The sequence below is a fragment of the Arachis ipaensis genome, chromosome B4 (assembly GCF_059453495.1).
Source record: "Arachis ipaensis isolate K30076 ecotype BB chromosome B4, ASM5945349v1, whole genome shotgun sequence".
In the NCBI taxonomy this organism is placed as follows: Eukaryota; Viridiplantae; Streptophyta; class Magnoliopsida; order Fabales; family Fabaceae; genus Arachis; species Arachis ipaensis.
The window spans coordinates 45,192,778-45,209,387 of NC_142439.1; the positions used below are offsets into that span (position 1 = coordinate 45,192,778).

The 16,610-nt window shown below is 37.9% G+C and overlaps 2 protein-coding genes across 2 annotated transcripts; one reads left to right on the top strand and one right to left on the bottom strand.

The window, feature by feature from the left end:
• Positions 1 to 3,870: 3,870 nt before the first annotated feature.
• Positions 3,871 to 5,160, top strand: LOC107636445 (ABC transporter G family member 1-like). The gene is made up of 4 exons (XM_088484563.1): positions 3,871 to 3,885; positions 4,044 to 4,221; positions 4,431 to 4,510; positions 4,942 to 5,160. The coding sequence occupies exons 1-4, from the start codon at positions 3,871 to 3,873 to the stop codon at positions 5,158 to 5,160; spliced, it is 492 nt and encodes a 163-aa protein (XP_088340689.1).
• A 7,265-nt stretch (positions 5,161 to 12,425) lies between these two features.
• On the bottom strand, positions 12,426 to 13,262 carry LOC107636444 (uncharacterized). The gene has a single exon (XM_016339951.2). It carries the CDS (start codon positions 13,260 to 13,262, stop codon positions 12,426 to 12,428), a length of 837 nt encoding a protein of 278 aa, XP_016195437.2.
• Positions 13,263 to 16,610: the final 3,348 nt, after the last annotated feature.

Genomic DNA, 16,610 nt, shown 5'->3' on the forward strand with positions numbered 1-16,610 from the left:
ATTCCCCTTTTTTGGGATTTTTGATTGTTTCTCCTTTTCTGGAATTTGTTTTGAAGCTTGCTTGCTTGCCATTGCATCATCATCATTGGCTTCTTCTGTGTGTGTTGACTGTTCCTCTTCTAGTGGTCTCTTGCTGCTCTTCAATGTTCTCCCACTCCTTAATTGTATTGCCTTGCATTCTTCCTTAGGATTTGGGATTGTGTCACTCGGCAGTGAACTTGAAGGTCTCTCAACAGAAATCTGTTTGGAGATTTGCCCAATTTGCCTCTCTAGGCTCTTTATGGAGGCTTCATGGTTCTTGGTTGTCATTTCCTGGTGTTTCAACATTTTATCCATCAAGGTCTCCAAGTTAGTGAGTCTTTGAGATTCAGGTGATACTTGAGGTGGGTTGTGAGATGTGGGTGGTGGATGGTAGGCATTTTGGTTGGTGGGTTGGTTATTGGATTGGTACTGGTTGGAGTTGGGGTAGTTGTTTTGAGGTTTTCTGTAGGGGTTCTGGTTAGTTTGCTGCTGGTTGTGGTTTTGGTTGCTTCTTGGGTTGTTTTGGTTTGAGTTCCTCTGCCATGGTTGTTGGTTTTGGGTGTGATTATCTCCCCATCTGAGGTTTGGGTGGTTCTTCCAGGATGGATTGTATGTATCACCATACACTTCATTTGGTCCTTGGTTGTGCATATACTGTACTTGCTCTTGTTGTTGTTCTTCTTGAGTTTCTTCATTTTGCCCCCATGTGGATGATGGTTGGCTTGTGTTAACTGCTGTAACTTGGAGGCTATCAATCCTCTTGGCCATTTGCTCAAATTGTTGTTGAATTTGCTGCTGCATCATCTTGTTTTGAGCCAATATTGAGTCCACTCCTTCTAGCTCCATTACTCCTCTCCTTTGTGATGGTTGGCGATTTCTTTAGTGAGCAAAGAAATATTGATTGTTGGCCACCATGTCAATAAGATTTTGAGCTTCTTCTGCTGTTTTCATCAGTTGCAATGATCCTCCAGCTGAGTGGTCAAGTGATTCTTGAGCCTTTAGAGTGAGTCCTTCATATAAGTTCTGTAGCTTGTCCCACTCAGTGAACATTTCTGGTGGACATTTCCTCAGCAGAGCCTTGTATCTCTCCCATGCTTCATACAGATTTTCAGCATCCAATTGTGTGAATGTTTGCACCTCAGTTTTCAGCCTGATGACTCTTTGAGGTGGATAGAATTTGGCTAGAAATTTAGTCACCAAATCATCCCAGCTAGTGATGCTTCCTTGAGGAAAAGTTTCAAGCCATTGTGCGGCCTTGTCCCTTAATGAGAACGGGAACAGCAGAAGCTTGTAAGTCTCAGGATTCACGCCATTGGACTTGACAGTGTCACAAATCCTTAAGAAGGTAGATAGATGTTGATTTGGATCCTCCAATGGTCCTCCCCCAAACGAGCAGTTATTTTGGACCAATGTAATGAGTTGTGGCTTCAATTCAAAGTTATTTGCATTGACATTAGGGGTGAGAATGCTGCTTCCACAATGTCTAGCATTTGCAAAGGTGTAGGAGGCCAAAACTCTCCTCTTGGGTGGGTTGTTGTTGTTATTGTCTGCTCCACCAGGTGGATTGGTTGAATGTTCCTCCATGTCTTGGAATTCTTCTTCTGATTCCTCTTCTCCAACAATATTTTTCCCTCTTTCAGCTCTTCTTAACCTCCTGAGAGTTCTTTCGTCTTGTTCATGAAAGGTTGGTGTGGTTCTTCTTGTACCTGACATACAAGCAGAACATAAGAAACACACAAACCAGTGATACTTCAATCTACTGCTAGAATGAAGTTTTAGTTAGCTTAAGCAAAAATTCAAACAGTTAGTGGGTTAATTGAAAGTTAAAGGACAGAAAAGAAAAAGTGCTTGATCTAGATCACCACCTCACTTAATCATTGTCAATCTAATCAATCCCCGGCAACGGCGCCAAAAACTTGATGTGCGGAAAACGATCCGACACAAAACTCACCAGCAAGTGCACCGGGTCGCATCAAGTAATAATAACTCACGGGAGTGAGGTCGATCCCACAGGGATTGAAGGATTGAGCAATTTTAGTTTAGTGGTTGATTTAGTCAAGCGAATCAAGATTTGGTTGAGTGAATTGTGATTTGCAGAAATTAAATTGCATGGGAAGTAAAGGGAATGGGTAAATTGCATGAAATTAAAGAGAACTGAAATTTAAAGTGCTGAATCTTAAAGAACAAGAAATTAAATGGCAGAAACTTAGAACGCAAGAAATGTAAATTTCAGAATCTTAAAGTGCAAGAAATGTAAATGGCTTGAATTGTAAAGGGAATTGGGAATTGGATTTGCAGAAATTGAACAAGGAAAAGTAAAATTCAACAAGCAGAGGAATAGAAGATAACTTGGATTGAACCGAATCTAAAAACAGAATTGTAAATGAGCATGAAAAGCGTTAAACAGAGAAAGTAAAATAAGAATTTAGATCTCAGGACTCAAGAGACTAGATAACCAAGTCTAGATCTCAATGCCTTCCTAGATCCAACAAGAACAATTGCAAAGGAATTGTAAATTGTAAATTGCAGAGAAAGTAGAAGACAGAAGCAATTAACCAAAATGGAAATTTAATTATGCAGTAAAATGAAACAGAGAGATCTCAGGATGAGATTGAAACAGATTTCCTTCAATTCTCCACCCCAAGATCCAAGACAAGGAAAGTAAAGAGTGCTGGGCAAGAACAAGGAAGAAGAGAGATCAATTCTCCTTCCAAATTCTCTTGAATTAAAACAACAATGCTAAGAAATGTCAAGTGAGCTCTCTACTAAGTGTACTAATCAAAACCGAAAAGAAAGCTTCCTGAAAACTTAAATCCTATGCTATTTATACACTTTCTTCAAATGGTCTTCAAGCCTTCAATTGGGCCTTTGCTCTTGATGGAATTGGGTTGATAGAGGCCTTGGTTGATTGCTCTTGGAGTTTGGAGAAGAACCGAAGTGAACCGGGTTTGGAATCATGAAAGCTTGAGTAAAAGTTTGAGTAAAAGTTTGAGGCAAACTTTTACTCAAACTTTTCATATCAGCCACCCCATTTTGCTGCTACCAACGTTTGAGCTAAAGTTTGGGGTCAAACTTTTGCTCAAACGTTGGCCTCCCCTTGCACACTCATGGCGCCAACGTTTGCCAAAAAGTTTGAGGCAAACGTTGGCGCAAACTTTTGCTCTCCATGCACTACAAGAAAAATACCCATTCAGCCATACTTTTTTTAAGCTACATTTGAAAAAGCGTAGCCTATTCTATGAATAGGCTACGCTTTTCTCCGTGTTGCCTTTTTATAAGATAAAAGGATACATAATTATGGCATCATTTAAAAAGTGTAGCCTTAGGTATTATAGAAATCACTTATAAAGCGTAGCCGTAGATTGATATCTATAGGTTCACTTTTCGTATCAAAGAAGACGCTTTTAGAGTGTAGCCTATATGTTAAGTTTTGGGTGCGCTTTTGAAGTGTTTTCTAATATATTCATGTATACTTAATGAATTTTGTTTTTCTTTTCAGAAACCCTCTCCTCCTTCAGACCCATGCCTTGCTCCCTCTCTTTCAGAAAGCTTCACGCCACCACCACTCACCGTCGCCCTTCTCCTTCGTCTTCTCACCTTCGCTCACCACTCACCGAGACATTGAAGTTCTTCTCTCTCAAAGAAAAACCCTAGCCGCTGCTCTCTTCTTCAAGCTGTGTCGCCGCCGTCGAATCTGGTCCAGCCGCCGTCCCCACTCCCACTGCTCCAGCGCCGTCGAAGCTCGTCTTTATCGCTGTTGTCTGTTCCAATTCCATCGCCTGTGCTCCACTGCTCCCTCTCCCTCAACTCGGTTTGAGTTTTGGCCCTCATTTGAGTTCGAATTCTGATATGTCTATTATTATTGTTTTTGTTTTTATTGTGTTATTATGATTTACTTGTTGGTGTTGTTGTTGTGTAACTTATAATTGTGTAACTTATAATTGCTCCTGTTGGTGTTGCGAATCTGAATAACAGAGAGTGATGACATATTTATTCTAAATATGAATAGTATTGATTATTAGGAAGAAGAAAAGGAAGACGTAACAGTGACATGGCAGAATTTGTGGGTTACTGTTGCAGATGGAAACAAAAGGAAACCAATTCTGCAGGGTCTCACCGGTTATGCTCAACCGGGGAAGCTTTTGGCCATAATGGGTCCTTCTGGCTGTGGCAAATCCACACTTCTTGATGCCTTATCAGGTTATTATTTTATTATTAACGATCATATAAAATATATGTTGAAATACAAATACACATTGAAAATAAATTAAACCACACATATGTATTTATACACAAATATATTAGTAGCTAATTTTAATAACTACGAACATTATTTTTGTATTATTGATTAGGAAATATATTAGGATCATCTGCTGCTGTGCATAATAACTTTCTTTTATCTGTTCCAGGGAGATTAAGCTCTAGCGTCAAACAGACGGGTAAAATTTTAATCAATGGCCACAAACAAGCACTGGCTTATGGAACTTCAGTAACAAATTATTAGCATCTCAACCAAACTACAATTTTCCCTTCCCATATATAAAATTATAACTAGTTAAGAGTTCAAATTGTTAGTAAAATAGTAACATTAGAGAAACAATATCTATCGATAAAGTTAACAAATTGTTGTTTAATTTATGAGAAATTAGTTTTTAAACCTTTTTAATTTCAACAACAAAATTACTATATATAGACAAGACCGTTCCATTTAAGAAATCAACACTTATAATTAATCATTGAAAAAAAATTAGTTACTTTAATTTTATCACTTTTTTTTAAATCTTTCAAGTGTTTATCTGTTGTTTTTATATTTCAGAGTTATTTTTGTCCGCCATACAAGAAATTTAAGAAATCAACTTTTGGCAATTTACTAGTTTATATATTTGTATGCATTCTTAATAAATATTATTTTTCTTTCAGGGATATGTAACACAAGATGATGCTATGCTCTCAACTTTGACCGCTGGGGAAACTTTATACTACTCAGCTCAGCTCCAGTTTCCAGATTCCATGTCCACTTCTGAGAAGAAGGAACAAGCTGATATAACACTGAGGGAAATGGGACTCCAAGATGCCATTGATACAAGGGTTGGAGGATGGGGTTCTAAAGGCCTAAGGGGTGGACTCCAATCTGAATAGTTTCTGATTGTCTTCTTGTTTATTAGGGACTCAACAAGTCACTCATAGAGGGAATAAAGAGGGAAGAGAGGAATTGCTTGTAGTGTTGCTGAGCCACATTCAGATCTTAAGGGTGACAATCAAGAGGTACTTTCAGTTTGCTTTGGGTTGGATAATTTGTGAGTTGGTTGATTTGTTGTAACTGTCAGGTTAGTTAGAAATCAGAAGTTAGTTTGTTTCAGATTTTGACAATTTGCTGCACTATATCTATTAGACTAGCATATGTTATAACAGTTATTTTAGTTTCAGAAGTTAGTGTCGATTAGTTTCAAATTCTGATCACTGTAGAACTTGATAGGAAGGAATTTGATTCAAGAGCTGTAATCTTGCATGTTTCTAAATTGTAAGTGGTCGGTTCAATCCCTTATTGCAGCTCTTTTCCATTTCTTGAAGATAAGTATTGTTCATAAGTGTAGCAATGGTCGTACTAATCAGGCGAGTTGCATAAGGATCTAAATGTGGCTGTAGATGGTGAACTAGTGAACTAGTGAAGTCAAAGTTTATCAAGTGATTGCCCTAATTTCCCAGATTATTTATCCAAATGGGGTTCCATCATTATTATTATAAATAATAAACGGCTTGTGTGCAATTTCAGCGTGAGAAAGCAGAAAGCTTTGAGGAAGAGTGAATATTGAATGGCAGGGTCAACAGGGTTTCACGTTTAGAAATCAGAGGAGGAATGGAGGGCCATTCTCTGTCTGTCTCTATCTGTCTCCCTCATGAATTCACAGACAGTAGAGAGAGGGCAAGGAACAGAGGAATAGCCAAAGCACCAGGGAGCAAAAACATGAGCGTTCTTCAAGTTTTTGGCTCTTCATCAACCATAGCACCAAGAGAAAGAGAATGATGGCCAAGGAGGGAGCTGACTGAAGCTTAAGAGGGAGCTGCATTCCACTCACCCAACTGTTCTTCAAGTTTCTTTGCTAGGTGAGGACAGCGACTTCATCTTCTTTCTTTTCTCCTCTAATTCAAAATTCTAATAATTCTCTTGCTCTATTTTTTTCAGTTTATTCAATTTCTGTTAACACAACTACCACCACAAGCAAAGAGAGATGAGTGATTTTCTCTCCTCCGTGTTTAATTTGGTCGAATGGCCTTATGAAATGTAACCAAAATTCTGGTTCTTGGAACGGTTAAGGTTTGGGCTCAAGAGAAAAACAGGGACAAGTCTTGTGTATTTGATCAACAAAGAGGTAAGGGTTAGAATAGTTAGATATTGATTTTAGCTGTATTTGGTGATTAAATGGCAGAAACCTTTCCATTGAGTATGCTTATTCTCAAATAAGTTAGGCTACATAATGTATTTATTAACCAGTCAGCTGCTTGATTCTTGGATTTGTATGTGAATGATTGTTGCTTTCTTAATCAGCACAGTTTACTTTATAGTGGTAAATGGTAATGTTCTAATAAACAAAAATCCAGTACTAATGGGGACTATTATTCATTTGTCTAGAGTAGTTTACTGATTTCATGTTAATTATTTTTGTTGCATGTGGATTATATATGCTGCAGTATTTTCGTGGCTCATTGCAATTTGTCAACTGTTGTAATAACCAATTAGATTGGAAGATGGCGCATCATTAGAATTCCTAGGTTTAAATAAAGGAAGGCATTCAGTTACACAATGAGAAATTACATACTAAATGTGGCCTTGATGATCCGTTTTAGTCGTTTCAGGATACTTTCTTGAGCTAATTTATTTTTAGAGAAATAATTTGTATTATTTTCAAATAGAAGATTTTATGGCTACTAATTTATTATGGAAATCTAAATCTTGTTTAAGGATAATTTTTATTATTTAAAGAATATTACATAGTATTATTATGTATTTATTTTTATTTTATAATATTTCACTAATTTAATTAAAAATATAGGATTATATATATAATTATATTATTAAATATTAGGTTTTAGAAAAAAATTATTAATATATATATATAGAAAATAAAAAAAAATAAGAGACCTAAGGCTACACTTATATACAGTAGCTATGGTATACAAAAAAAAAAAAAGTAGGACCTAAGGCTACACTTATAAACGGTAGCCAAGGTATACAATGTGGCTACGCTTTACAAGTGATGTAGTAGCACTGAAAAGCGTAGCCTATTCTAGTAAAAATGGAAGCTGAAAAGCGTAGCCTTTGGTCCTGGACAGCATCACTTGAAAAGCGTACCCTATTCCCAAATGCTAAAAGCGTAGTCCTTGGTGCAGAAAAGCGTAGCCTTTGAGAATAGGCAACGGCCGAATAGGAATCATCCCAAAAAGCGTAGCCGTAGCCCAAAAAACGTAGCCATAGCCTAAGGCATCATTTTTTTTCACTTTTGGCTACACTTTTCAAATGTACCTGAATGGGTGTTTTTCTTGTAGTGAGGGTGTTGATTTGTGATGCCAAAAGTTTGCCAAAAAGTTTGAGGCAAACTTTTGCTCAAGCTTTTTGCCCAAAAGTTTGCACAAAAGTTTGAGGCAAACTTTTGGTCAAGCTTTTTGCTCCCTGGTTCGTTTTCACTTATTCCAAAAGTTTGAGCTAAAGTTTGAGGCAAACTTTTGCTCAAACTTTTTGTCCTCTCTTCCTCCTAGCCATTCCTTCTTGCTTCAACCTTTCTCCAAGCTTTCTTCACCTATCATTAATCAATCAAACACATCAAAGCTATGCTCAAAATCATGAGATATTCATTCTTTCATAATATGTGACAATTATAGCATAAAACCTCATGAAATTGCATTAATTCATCTATGGTTGATTAAATCGAAGGAAGCATGAAAATTTACCCAATTGGCTTGCTTATGGCTCAAGAAAGTGCATAATTCAATTAAAAACAAAAGAAAAAGGCTAGTGAAACTAGGCTAAGATGACTTGTCATCACAACACCAAACTTAAAGCTTGCTTGTCCCCAAGCAAGGAAACTAATTATGCTCAGAGGTTCTTTCAATTAAGACGGATTGAAGAACAACTTGTCAGGTCCTGTGAGTGAAGTGATCAAGTAACAGTGGGGTGAACTCTAAATTATATGCTCATACAAGGGCTTCAGTTCTTACTAGTCCTCACATATTGGGAGTCTTAGGTCTTAGGATTTTCATCCAAATGGTATCATGGAGATCTCTTTATATGTAGTCACCTTGAAGCAGCTTATAGTTTCTGTGCTTTGGCCTCGACTCTAAGTGTCATGTCTCAAAGCGGCTCTTTAGATAAGCTTTCAATCAATACTCCTAAACCAGTTGGTTTTAAGGTATTAAGTGTTAAAGCACCCCTAAGGATTTACTTGCTCAAGCCTCTTTCTTTGACACAACTCAACCACAAGCATTTACTAGGCTAACAACTCTTTGAGTTTTGTTTCTTCTTTCTTTTTCTGCCTAGTAATTGATGCTCAGAGCCTTGGGCCATGTTCTTTTTGCTTTTGTATTTTCTTTATTTTCTTTTGTTTTGTTTGCTGCTTCTTGGATCAATAGATTTTTGAGAATCTCCACAATACTTCTTTGAACTTCATGTCCTGCCTATGAGCTCCCATGCAAGTTTTCACAAGCATGCAACCTCAATACATAATCATACAACTAGAACCGCCACTTCTCCTAATCTTTTGCTTGCCTCAAAATTGTTTAATTCCTCAATCCTTCTTTTCAAAGAACTTTCATGTGATGCATTTTTGAAGTATTGAGTGCAAACAAGTGTGAAAAGTGTAGTGTTGTGAATAATCAAGCATCTTAATTATTGAATTACAGAAAAACTATACTATGCAGGCAGGCAGAGGTATTATGTAACTTTCAATTTAGCAGCATCTGATACAAAATAATCACTGAACAATACAACCTTTTGGAGTTTGCTTGCTTTCCTCTTCCTCATCATCATTGCCGATCTTTACATTCCTCTCTCTTCCTTTTGATAGATGATGCTAAATCTTTCCAAAAGTTTGTATGGTACCCTGCAGTGATATTGAAAGTTGCTTGTTCCCCACGCACTTAGAGACAATGGTTAGTCTGCATGATTTATTTGTGGGCTTTTGAACTTACTTTGGTGTGGGAACACCAAACTTAGTACCTTGCCAATGGTCCTTGTGCATCAGATTAACCATGTGTAAAACTCTTTTTCTTTTTTTTTTAAAAGTAATAAAACTGAAAACTAGGAAACAGCAGAATAGTTAACTAGTTTATCTAAATGCTTGAAGCTAACATTATGCAGAAAGTGAGAATGCGTTTTATGATGAAATTTTGGTGGAACACCAAACTTAGAATCCTTCATTCTCCCTTAGATTGTTTTGGTGTGCAACACCAAACTTAGCTTCTTGCAATATAGATAAAATTAATTAACCTTTTTATTGAAACAGCTATGAAAAGAAAACTACCTCAGGTTGGGTTGCCTCCCAACAAGCGCTCTTTTATTGTCACTAGCTTGACATCCTCCATTCTTTGATCATGGAGGTTGAAAATCCTGTTGCCTTTGATTTTCTCCTCTCACTATGGACTTCCTTCCGGTCTCCTCCATTTCTTGGTGCCCTTCTTCAGAAATTCCAGAGGTGGAGAACTCTCTCCTGGTTCATGTCATACAACCAAAACAGCAAAGATACACAGAGCACTCTGTAGCTTGAGTGCAGTGGAAGTTAGTAGAGACAAAGTCTCAAACAGTTAGTGTGTAAGTCAAAAATTAGAGAAACAGAAAAGAAAAATACTAGATCTAGATCACCACCTCACTTAATCATTGTCAATCTAATCAATCCCCGGCAACGGCGCCAAAAACTTGATGTACAGAAAACAATCCGACACAAAACTCACCGGCAAGTGCACCGGGTCGCATCAAGTAATAATAACTCACGGGAGTGAGGTCGATCCCACAGGGATTGAAGGATTGAGCAATTTTAGTTTAGTGGTTGATTTAGTCAAGCGAATCAAGATTTGGTTGAGTGAATTGTGATTTGCAGAAATTAAATTGCATGGGAAGTAAAGGGAATGGGTAAATTGCATGAAATTAAAGAGAACTGAAATTTAAAGTGCTGAATCTTAAAGAACAAGAAATTAAATGGCAGAAACTTAGAACGCAAGAAATGTAAATTTCAGAATCTTAAAGTGCAAGAAATGTAAATGGCTTGAATTGTAAAGGGAATTGGGAATTGGATTTGCAGAAATTAAACAAGGGAAAGTAAAATTCAACAAGCAGAGGAATAGAAGATAACTTGGATTGAACCGGAGCTAAAAACAAAATTGTAAATGAGCATAAAAAGCGTTAAACAGAGAAAGTAAAATGAGAATTTAGATCTCAGGACTCAAGAGACTAGATAACCAAGTCTAGATCTCAGTGCCTTCCTAGATCCAACAAGAACAATTGCAAAGGAATTGTAAATTGTAAATTGCAGAGAAAGTAGAAGACAGAAGCAGTTAACCAAAATGGAAATTTAATTATGCAGTAAAATGAAATAGAGAGATCTCAGGATGAGATTGAAACAGATTTCCTTCAATTCTCCACCCCAAGATCCAAGACAAGGAAAGTAAAGAGTGCTGGGCAAGAACAAGGAAGAAGAGAGATCGATTCTCCTTCCAAATTCTCTTGAATTAAAACAACAATGCTAAGAAATGTCAAGTGAGCTCTCTACTAAGTGTACTAATCAAAACCGAAAAGAAAGCTTCCTAAAAACTTAAATCCTATGCTATTTATACACTTTCTTCAAATGGTCTTCAAGCCTTCAATTGGGCCTTTGCTCTTGATGGAATTGGGTTGATAGAGGCCTTGGTTGATTGCTCTTGGAGTTTGGAGAAGAACCGAAGTGAACCGGGTTTGGAATCATGAAAGCTTGAGTAAAAGTTTGAGTAAAAGTTTGAGGCAAACTTTAACTCAAACTTTTCATATCAGCCACCCCATTTTGCTGCTACCAACGTTTGAGCTAAAGTTTGGGGTCAAACTTTTGCTCAAACGTTGGCCTCCCCTTGCACACTCATGGCGCCAACGTTTGCCAAAAAGTTTTAGGCAAACGTTGGCGCAAACTTTTGCTCTCCAGGGTGTTGATTTGTGATGCCAAAAGTTTGCCAAAAAGTTTGAGGCAAACTTTTGCTCAAGCTTTTTGCCCAAAAGTTTGCACAAAATTTTGAGGCAAACTTTTGGTCAAGCTTTTTGCTCCCTGGTTCGTTTTCACTTATTCCAAAAGTTTGAGCTAAAGTTTGAGGCAAACTTTTGCTCAAACTTTTTGTCCTCTCTTCCTCCTAGCCATTCTTCTTGCTTCAACCTTTCTCCAAGCTTTCTTCACCTATCATTAATCAATCAAACACATCAAAGCTATGCTCAAAATCATGAGATATTCATTCTTTCATAATATGTGACAATTATAGCATAAAACCTCATGAAATTGCATTAATTCATCTATGGTTGATTAAATCAAAGGAAGCATGAAAATTTACCCAATTGGCTTGCTTATGGCTCAAGAAAGTGCATAATTCAATTGAAAACAAAAGAAAAAGGCTAGTGAAACTAGGCTAAGATGATTTGTCATCAATACAATTTCCGCTCCTTCAGGATTTGCAACACAATTCTCTAGTGTTCCTCATGCTCCTTCACCGTCTTAGAATAAACTAAGATATCGTCTATGAAAACTTCCATGAATTTGTACAAAAAGGGATGAAATACTCTGTTCATGTAATCCATAAACACAACAGGTGCATTCGTCAACCCAAAGGACATCACCGCAAACTCGTAGTGTCCATAGCGAATCCTAAACGTAGTTTTTGGGATATCATCCTCCTTCACCCTTATCTAATGGTAACCGGATCTCAAATAAATCTTGGAAAATACCACAGCTCCTTGCAGTTGATCCATTAAGTCGTCTATCCTTGGCAGCGGGTACTTGTTCTTCACGGTCGCTTTGTTCAGCTGTCGGTAATCCACATAGAGTCGCATTCCTCTATCCTTCTTCTTTACCAATAAAACTAGCGCTCCACGGAGATACACTCGGTCGAATGAACCTCTTGTTCAGAAGCTCTTCCAACTCAGCCTTTAGTTCAGCCAGCTCTATCGAAGCCATTCGATACGGTGCAATCGATATTGGTCCGGCTTCCGGCACCAATTCAATTGCAAATTCAATCTCTCTTTGAGGTGGGAATTCAAGAATATCTTCTGGGAACACCTCCGGAAAGTCTCTAACTACTGAAAATCGATCTATCTCCTGATTGTCACCTAACGCATTTGTAGCCAACAAGATATAACCCTGACACTCTTTCCCACTAAAGTTCACCATTACAGAGTTCAGGTACTAACCCTCAGCTATCACTGCTCCATTTTCTCCTTCCGGCATAAACTGAATTGACCGCTCAAAGTAATCCAACAAAACCCGATTCTTCGACAACCAATCAAACCCCAAAATCATCTCCAACCCAACCATTGATAAAAAAATCAAGTTGTGCACAAAGTCTCTACACTCAAGCTTGAAACCTACTTGCCTACAACTTGACCTAGTCATAACCGTCTGATGCAGAGTATGTACATACAATTCAAATGCTAACTCTGACACTTTCAAGCCTAGTTCCTCAACTTTAGCAAAAGAAATAAATGAATGCAAAGCTCCAGTATCATACAATGCAACTAAAGTTTTATCACCAATTAAACATATAACTCTCATCAACGGATCTGCCTTAGAAGCATCCTTGAAGTTCATAGCAAACACTCGCCCCTGATGTTGACTCTGACCTGCATTCGCGTTCTTCCTACGAGTGCAATCCCTCGCAATGTGGCCTAGCAAACCACAGTTGAAACAACCACCTATACCAATCTTGCAAGAATCATATGGATGAAAACGCCCACAATGCACACAAGTTAAATATGGAGAAATCTTACTCTGATTCCCTCTTCCTTTGGCATACTGAAACTGATTATAAGTGTTCTTTTTGAAGCTTCCTTGTCCTTGAGGCGCATGTCCTCCTCTATTGAAATTCTGTCCCTTCGACTGAAAGTACTTGCCACGTCCCTTACTAGTATTTCCTCCATGAGTGTCCTTCGACGAGGCTACCGTCTTAGCATATTCCTCCACAACTCTCGCCTTGTTCACAAGATTGGAGAAAATACGAATCTCCATATGAGCCATAGCAGTCATGATGCTATCCTTGAAGCTAGTATTTCCAGCTTTTGTAGGTCTCCAGGGCACCCTAACACACCCGAGAAAACCTACAAAGCTCCTCAAATCGGCTAGTGTAGCCCGCCATAGATAAGGAACCTTGCTTCAGCTGTATGAGTTCCATCTCCTTCGCTTCCCTTGTAGACTCAGAAAAGTACTTCTTATAGAAGGCCGTTTGGAATACATCCTAAGGAACATCGGCATTCTGAAGCTGTAGCAAGTGGCGTTCTCCTTGCCACCAATGTTGTGCCTCTCCCAGAAGCTGAGAGCCAGCAAACTCTACATATTGGTTGTTTGGAACATGCTGTGCTTGTAACGCATGCTCCATAGCCTGGAACCAATTGTCCGCCTCTGTGGGGTTGGTTGATCCTCTGAAACTTGGAGGATGAACCTTGAGAAAAGTCGCCACCTCCCATGTTATGTCCATTCCCTTCAGTATTATCATTCGCATTTCCTTCGCCATTCCTGTTTCCATTCCCAGCCAATTGGCCTAACCTCTGCAAAGCTTGAAGAGTCGCAGCAGTATTAGCCTCTATGGTATTCGCAAGATTCGCCATTGCTGCTATGAATTCGGCATGGTTATCGGCCGGTTGCGCATTTCTACTCTCGGCTCGAGAACGTGTACAACCTCATCCGCGAGTGGCCATTAGGGTTCCTGTCTACACCAAACAATTGATATCAAGGTGATCAGTCTCAATATCAAAAGCCTAGTACTTCAATTATCCCAAAAAGGCACTCACAAACAAGCATGCTATGCATATATCAAATAGATATCCTAATAGCATAAAAGGAAAGACACACAGAGTATGCAATGAAGCACAATCGGTCCATCCCTGAAGCTCACGAGGACGAACCGCTCTGATACCACTAAATGTAACACCCTAATTACCCTAAGCCTTACCTCGCGTGGTAAAGTAAAGGTTAATCAAAGGTTACGACAATTCTAGGCTCATACATATAATATATAGAAAAAATAATATAATCTAGAAGCCCGATGAAGGATATAGCTCAAAAATAGGATTTGAAAAGCGCAAGACGTACTCACGATGCTACAAACTTAAAGCACAAGATATATATATATATATATATATATAATATAGCAAAGCATAAGAGTATAATAGTATAAGAATTTATCCATGGCTCACGGAGTTTAAGCTGGCTAGTTATGCACAGACCATACAAAAGTTAGGAAGTTAAAAATAGCTTATACAAGTTTTTCTCTCAAAATAAGCCTCTAGGCCAAAGTAAATACAAAAGATGAGAGACATATTCAAATTAATCAAAAGACATCCAAAACAGATAAGGATCCTCCGCTTCTGTCGCCATCCAAAGCAACTAACCGATGTGGGTTGCGACCTGTATCTGAAAAACACAACAGAAATATGGTATGAGAACTGGAGGTTCCTAGTATTGTAACAGTGCCCAGTGATGTAAGATATAAGACCCCGGGATGCCAGAGGCAATCTTAGAACTTCATATCCATCACAAGATTCACCTTAAAGCATGACTAAAACAATAAAGCATAACTTAAAACTTAACATGAAAAAAAGGGTAATCTAACTTAAAGGATTTTCTAACTAACAACTCTATGCTGTCCCACAGCCTTCACCAACCTACCCTCCATGCGATCCCATCGCCACCGCCTTCCGAACCTCCTCAATCCCAGTAGAAAACACAAGTAATATCAATGCAAGTAAAACACAAGAATAGGGATTTATGGCAAGTAATTTAAGTAGGCAATTAGGCATGTTATACAATTAGGCAAGCCATTACAAGTCGACAAAGTAAACAAACAGATAGAAGATGCATATGATGAATGACTGTCTTATTGGCTGTGATATCACATTGTCGGTTCAACTGCCAACCCGACACATTTCCATGGAGATGTCGCCCATCGGAATCATAACTGGGAACCCCCGAGATATGGTGCTCGGAACACCATCCTGGATTTTGTCCTTGCACACTTTATTGATCCGAATGGATACGAGCGGGATACTCTTGCCACAGACCACACATCTCAACGTAAGCGGGATTAACCACGGTCCTTATGCCGCCGCCGCTACCTCGACTGGTGGGATTAACCACCGTCCCTGCCAGGCGCATAGCATCTCAATAGTCTCAATATAAAACAGTAATCCAGTGGTTTTCAGAAAACATTTTCAGTACATCATGGATCCATCATTTCACCTCGAGTCCTCGACTCATTTTAACCACTGTCAACTCAACATTTCCATTCCGAACTCATTGGTTCGTCAATTTCTCGATTCAGGTAACTGATGGGTGGAAATCAGATTTCCACACAAAAACTCACCGGCAAGTGTACCGGGTCACATTAAGTAGTAATTACTCACAAGAGTGAGTCGATCCCATAGAGATTGATGGATTGAGCAATTTTAGTTAGGTGATGAATTTAGTTAAGCTAATATTTGATGAATTGAGTGATTTTGATTGACAGAAATTAAATTGCAAGTAAATAAAGGTGTAGAAGGTAAATTGAGCAGAAGGATAAAGTTCAAAAGAGGTAAATTGCAAATAACTTAAAGAACAAGAAAGTAAAAGAGCTGTAACTTAAATTGCAAGAAAAGTAAATTGTAGAAACTTAAAGTACAAGAAAGGAAAATTGCTGAATCTAAATTGCTAAGAAATGTAAATTGCTTGAAGAGTAAAAGGATTTGGGTACTGGGACTTGGAATTGAACAAGGAATTGTAAACTAAAGTAAATCAGGAAGCTCTGAGTCTGGATCTCAGTAGCAAGAACAAAAATAGAAAATTGCTTCAAGAAATAAAACAGCAAGAGAACTTGATTCAATTATGAAAAACTTAAAGAGAAATTGAAGATCGAAGAAGATCAATGTGGTTAGAAAGCAGATCAAACTCTCAAGTACTCTCTTGATCAAGCAGAAAATAAATTGCAGAAGAAAATGAAATTTAAAATAGCAAAAGAAACTCAGATCCACAATAGACTTCCTCAACCTCAATTCAAAAACCCAAACAGAAAAGTAGAAGTTGCAGATGAAAGAAATTGAAAACAGAAAATTAAACTCATATCCAATTCTTAGAACAATTGAGAAGAGAGGTAAAAGATGATTCTCAAAATTTGAATCAATAGAGCTCTTCAATCTCAATTCCAGATCCAAGAACAGGAATTAAAAGTTGTAGAAGAAAGAAAATGCAGAAAGAAAAACTCTGATCCAAATTCCCAAATCCCAAATTCAAAACAATTGAAAATTAAAAGTGAGCTAAAGGTAAAACTAAAAATGAGCAAAAGTTACTTTACAAATCAAATTAACTCCTATTTATACACTTTCTATTTTTGGTTTTCAGAAT

Excerpts from the sequence above, each read along its gene's own strand:
- LOC107636444 (XM_016339951.2), bottom strand. The coding sequence starts at position 13,262 with ATGACTGCTATGGCTCATATGGAGATTCGTATTTTCTCCAATCTTGTG.
- LOC107636445 (XM_088484563.1), top strand. Across the intron at positions 4,222-4,430 it reads ACTTCTTGATGCCTTATCAG|GGAGATTAAGCTCTAGCGTC; the intron begins GTTATTATTTTA and ends TATCTGTTCCAG. Across the intron at positions 4,511-4,941 it reads CACTGGCTTATGGAACTTCA|GGATATGTAACACAAGATGA; the intron begins GTAACAAATTAT and ends TTTTTCTTTCAG.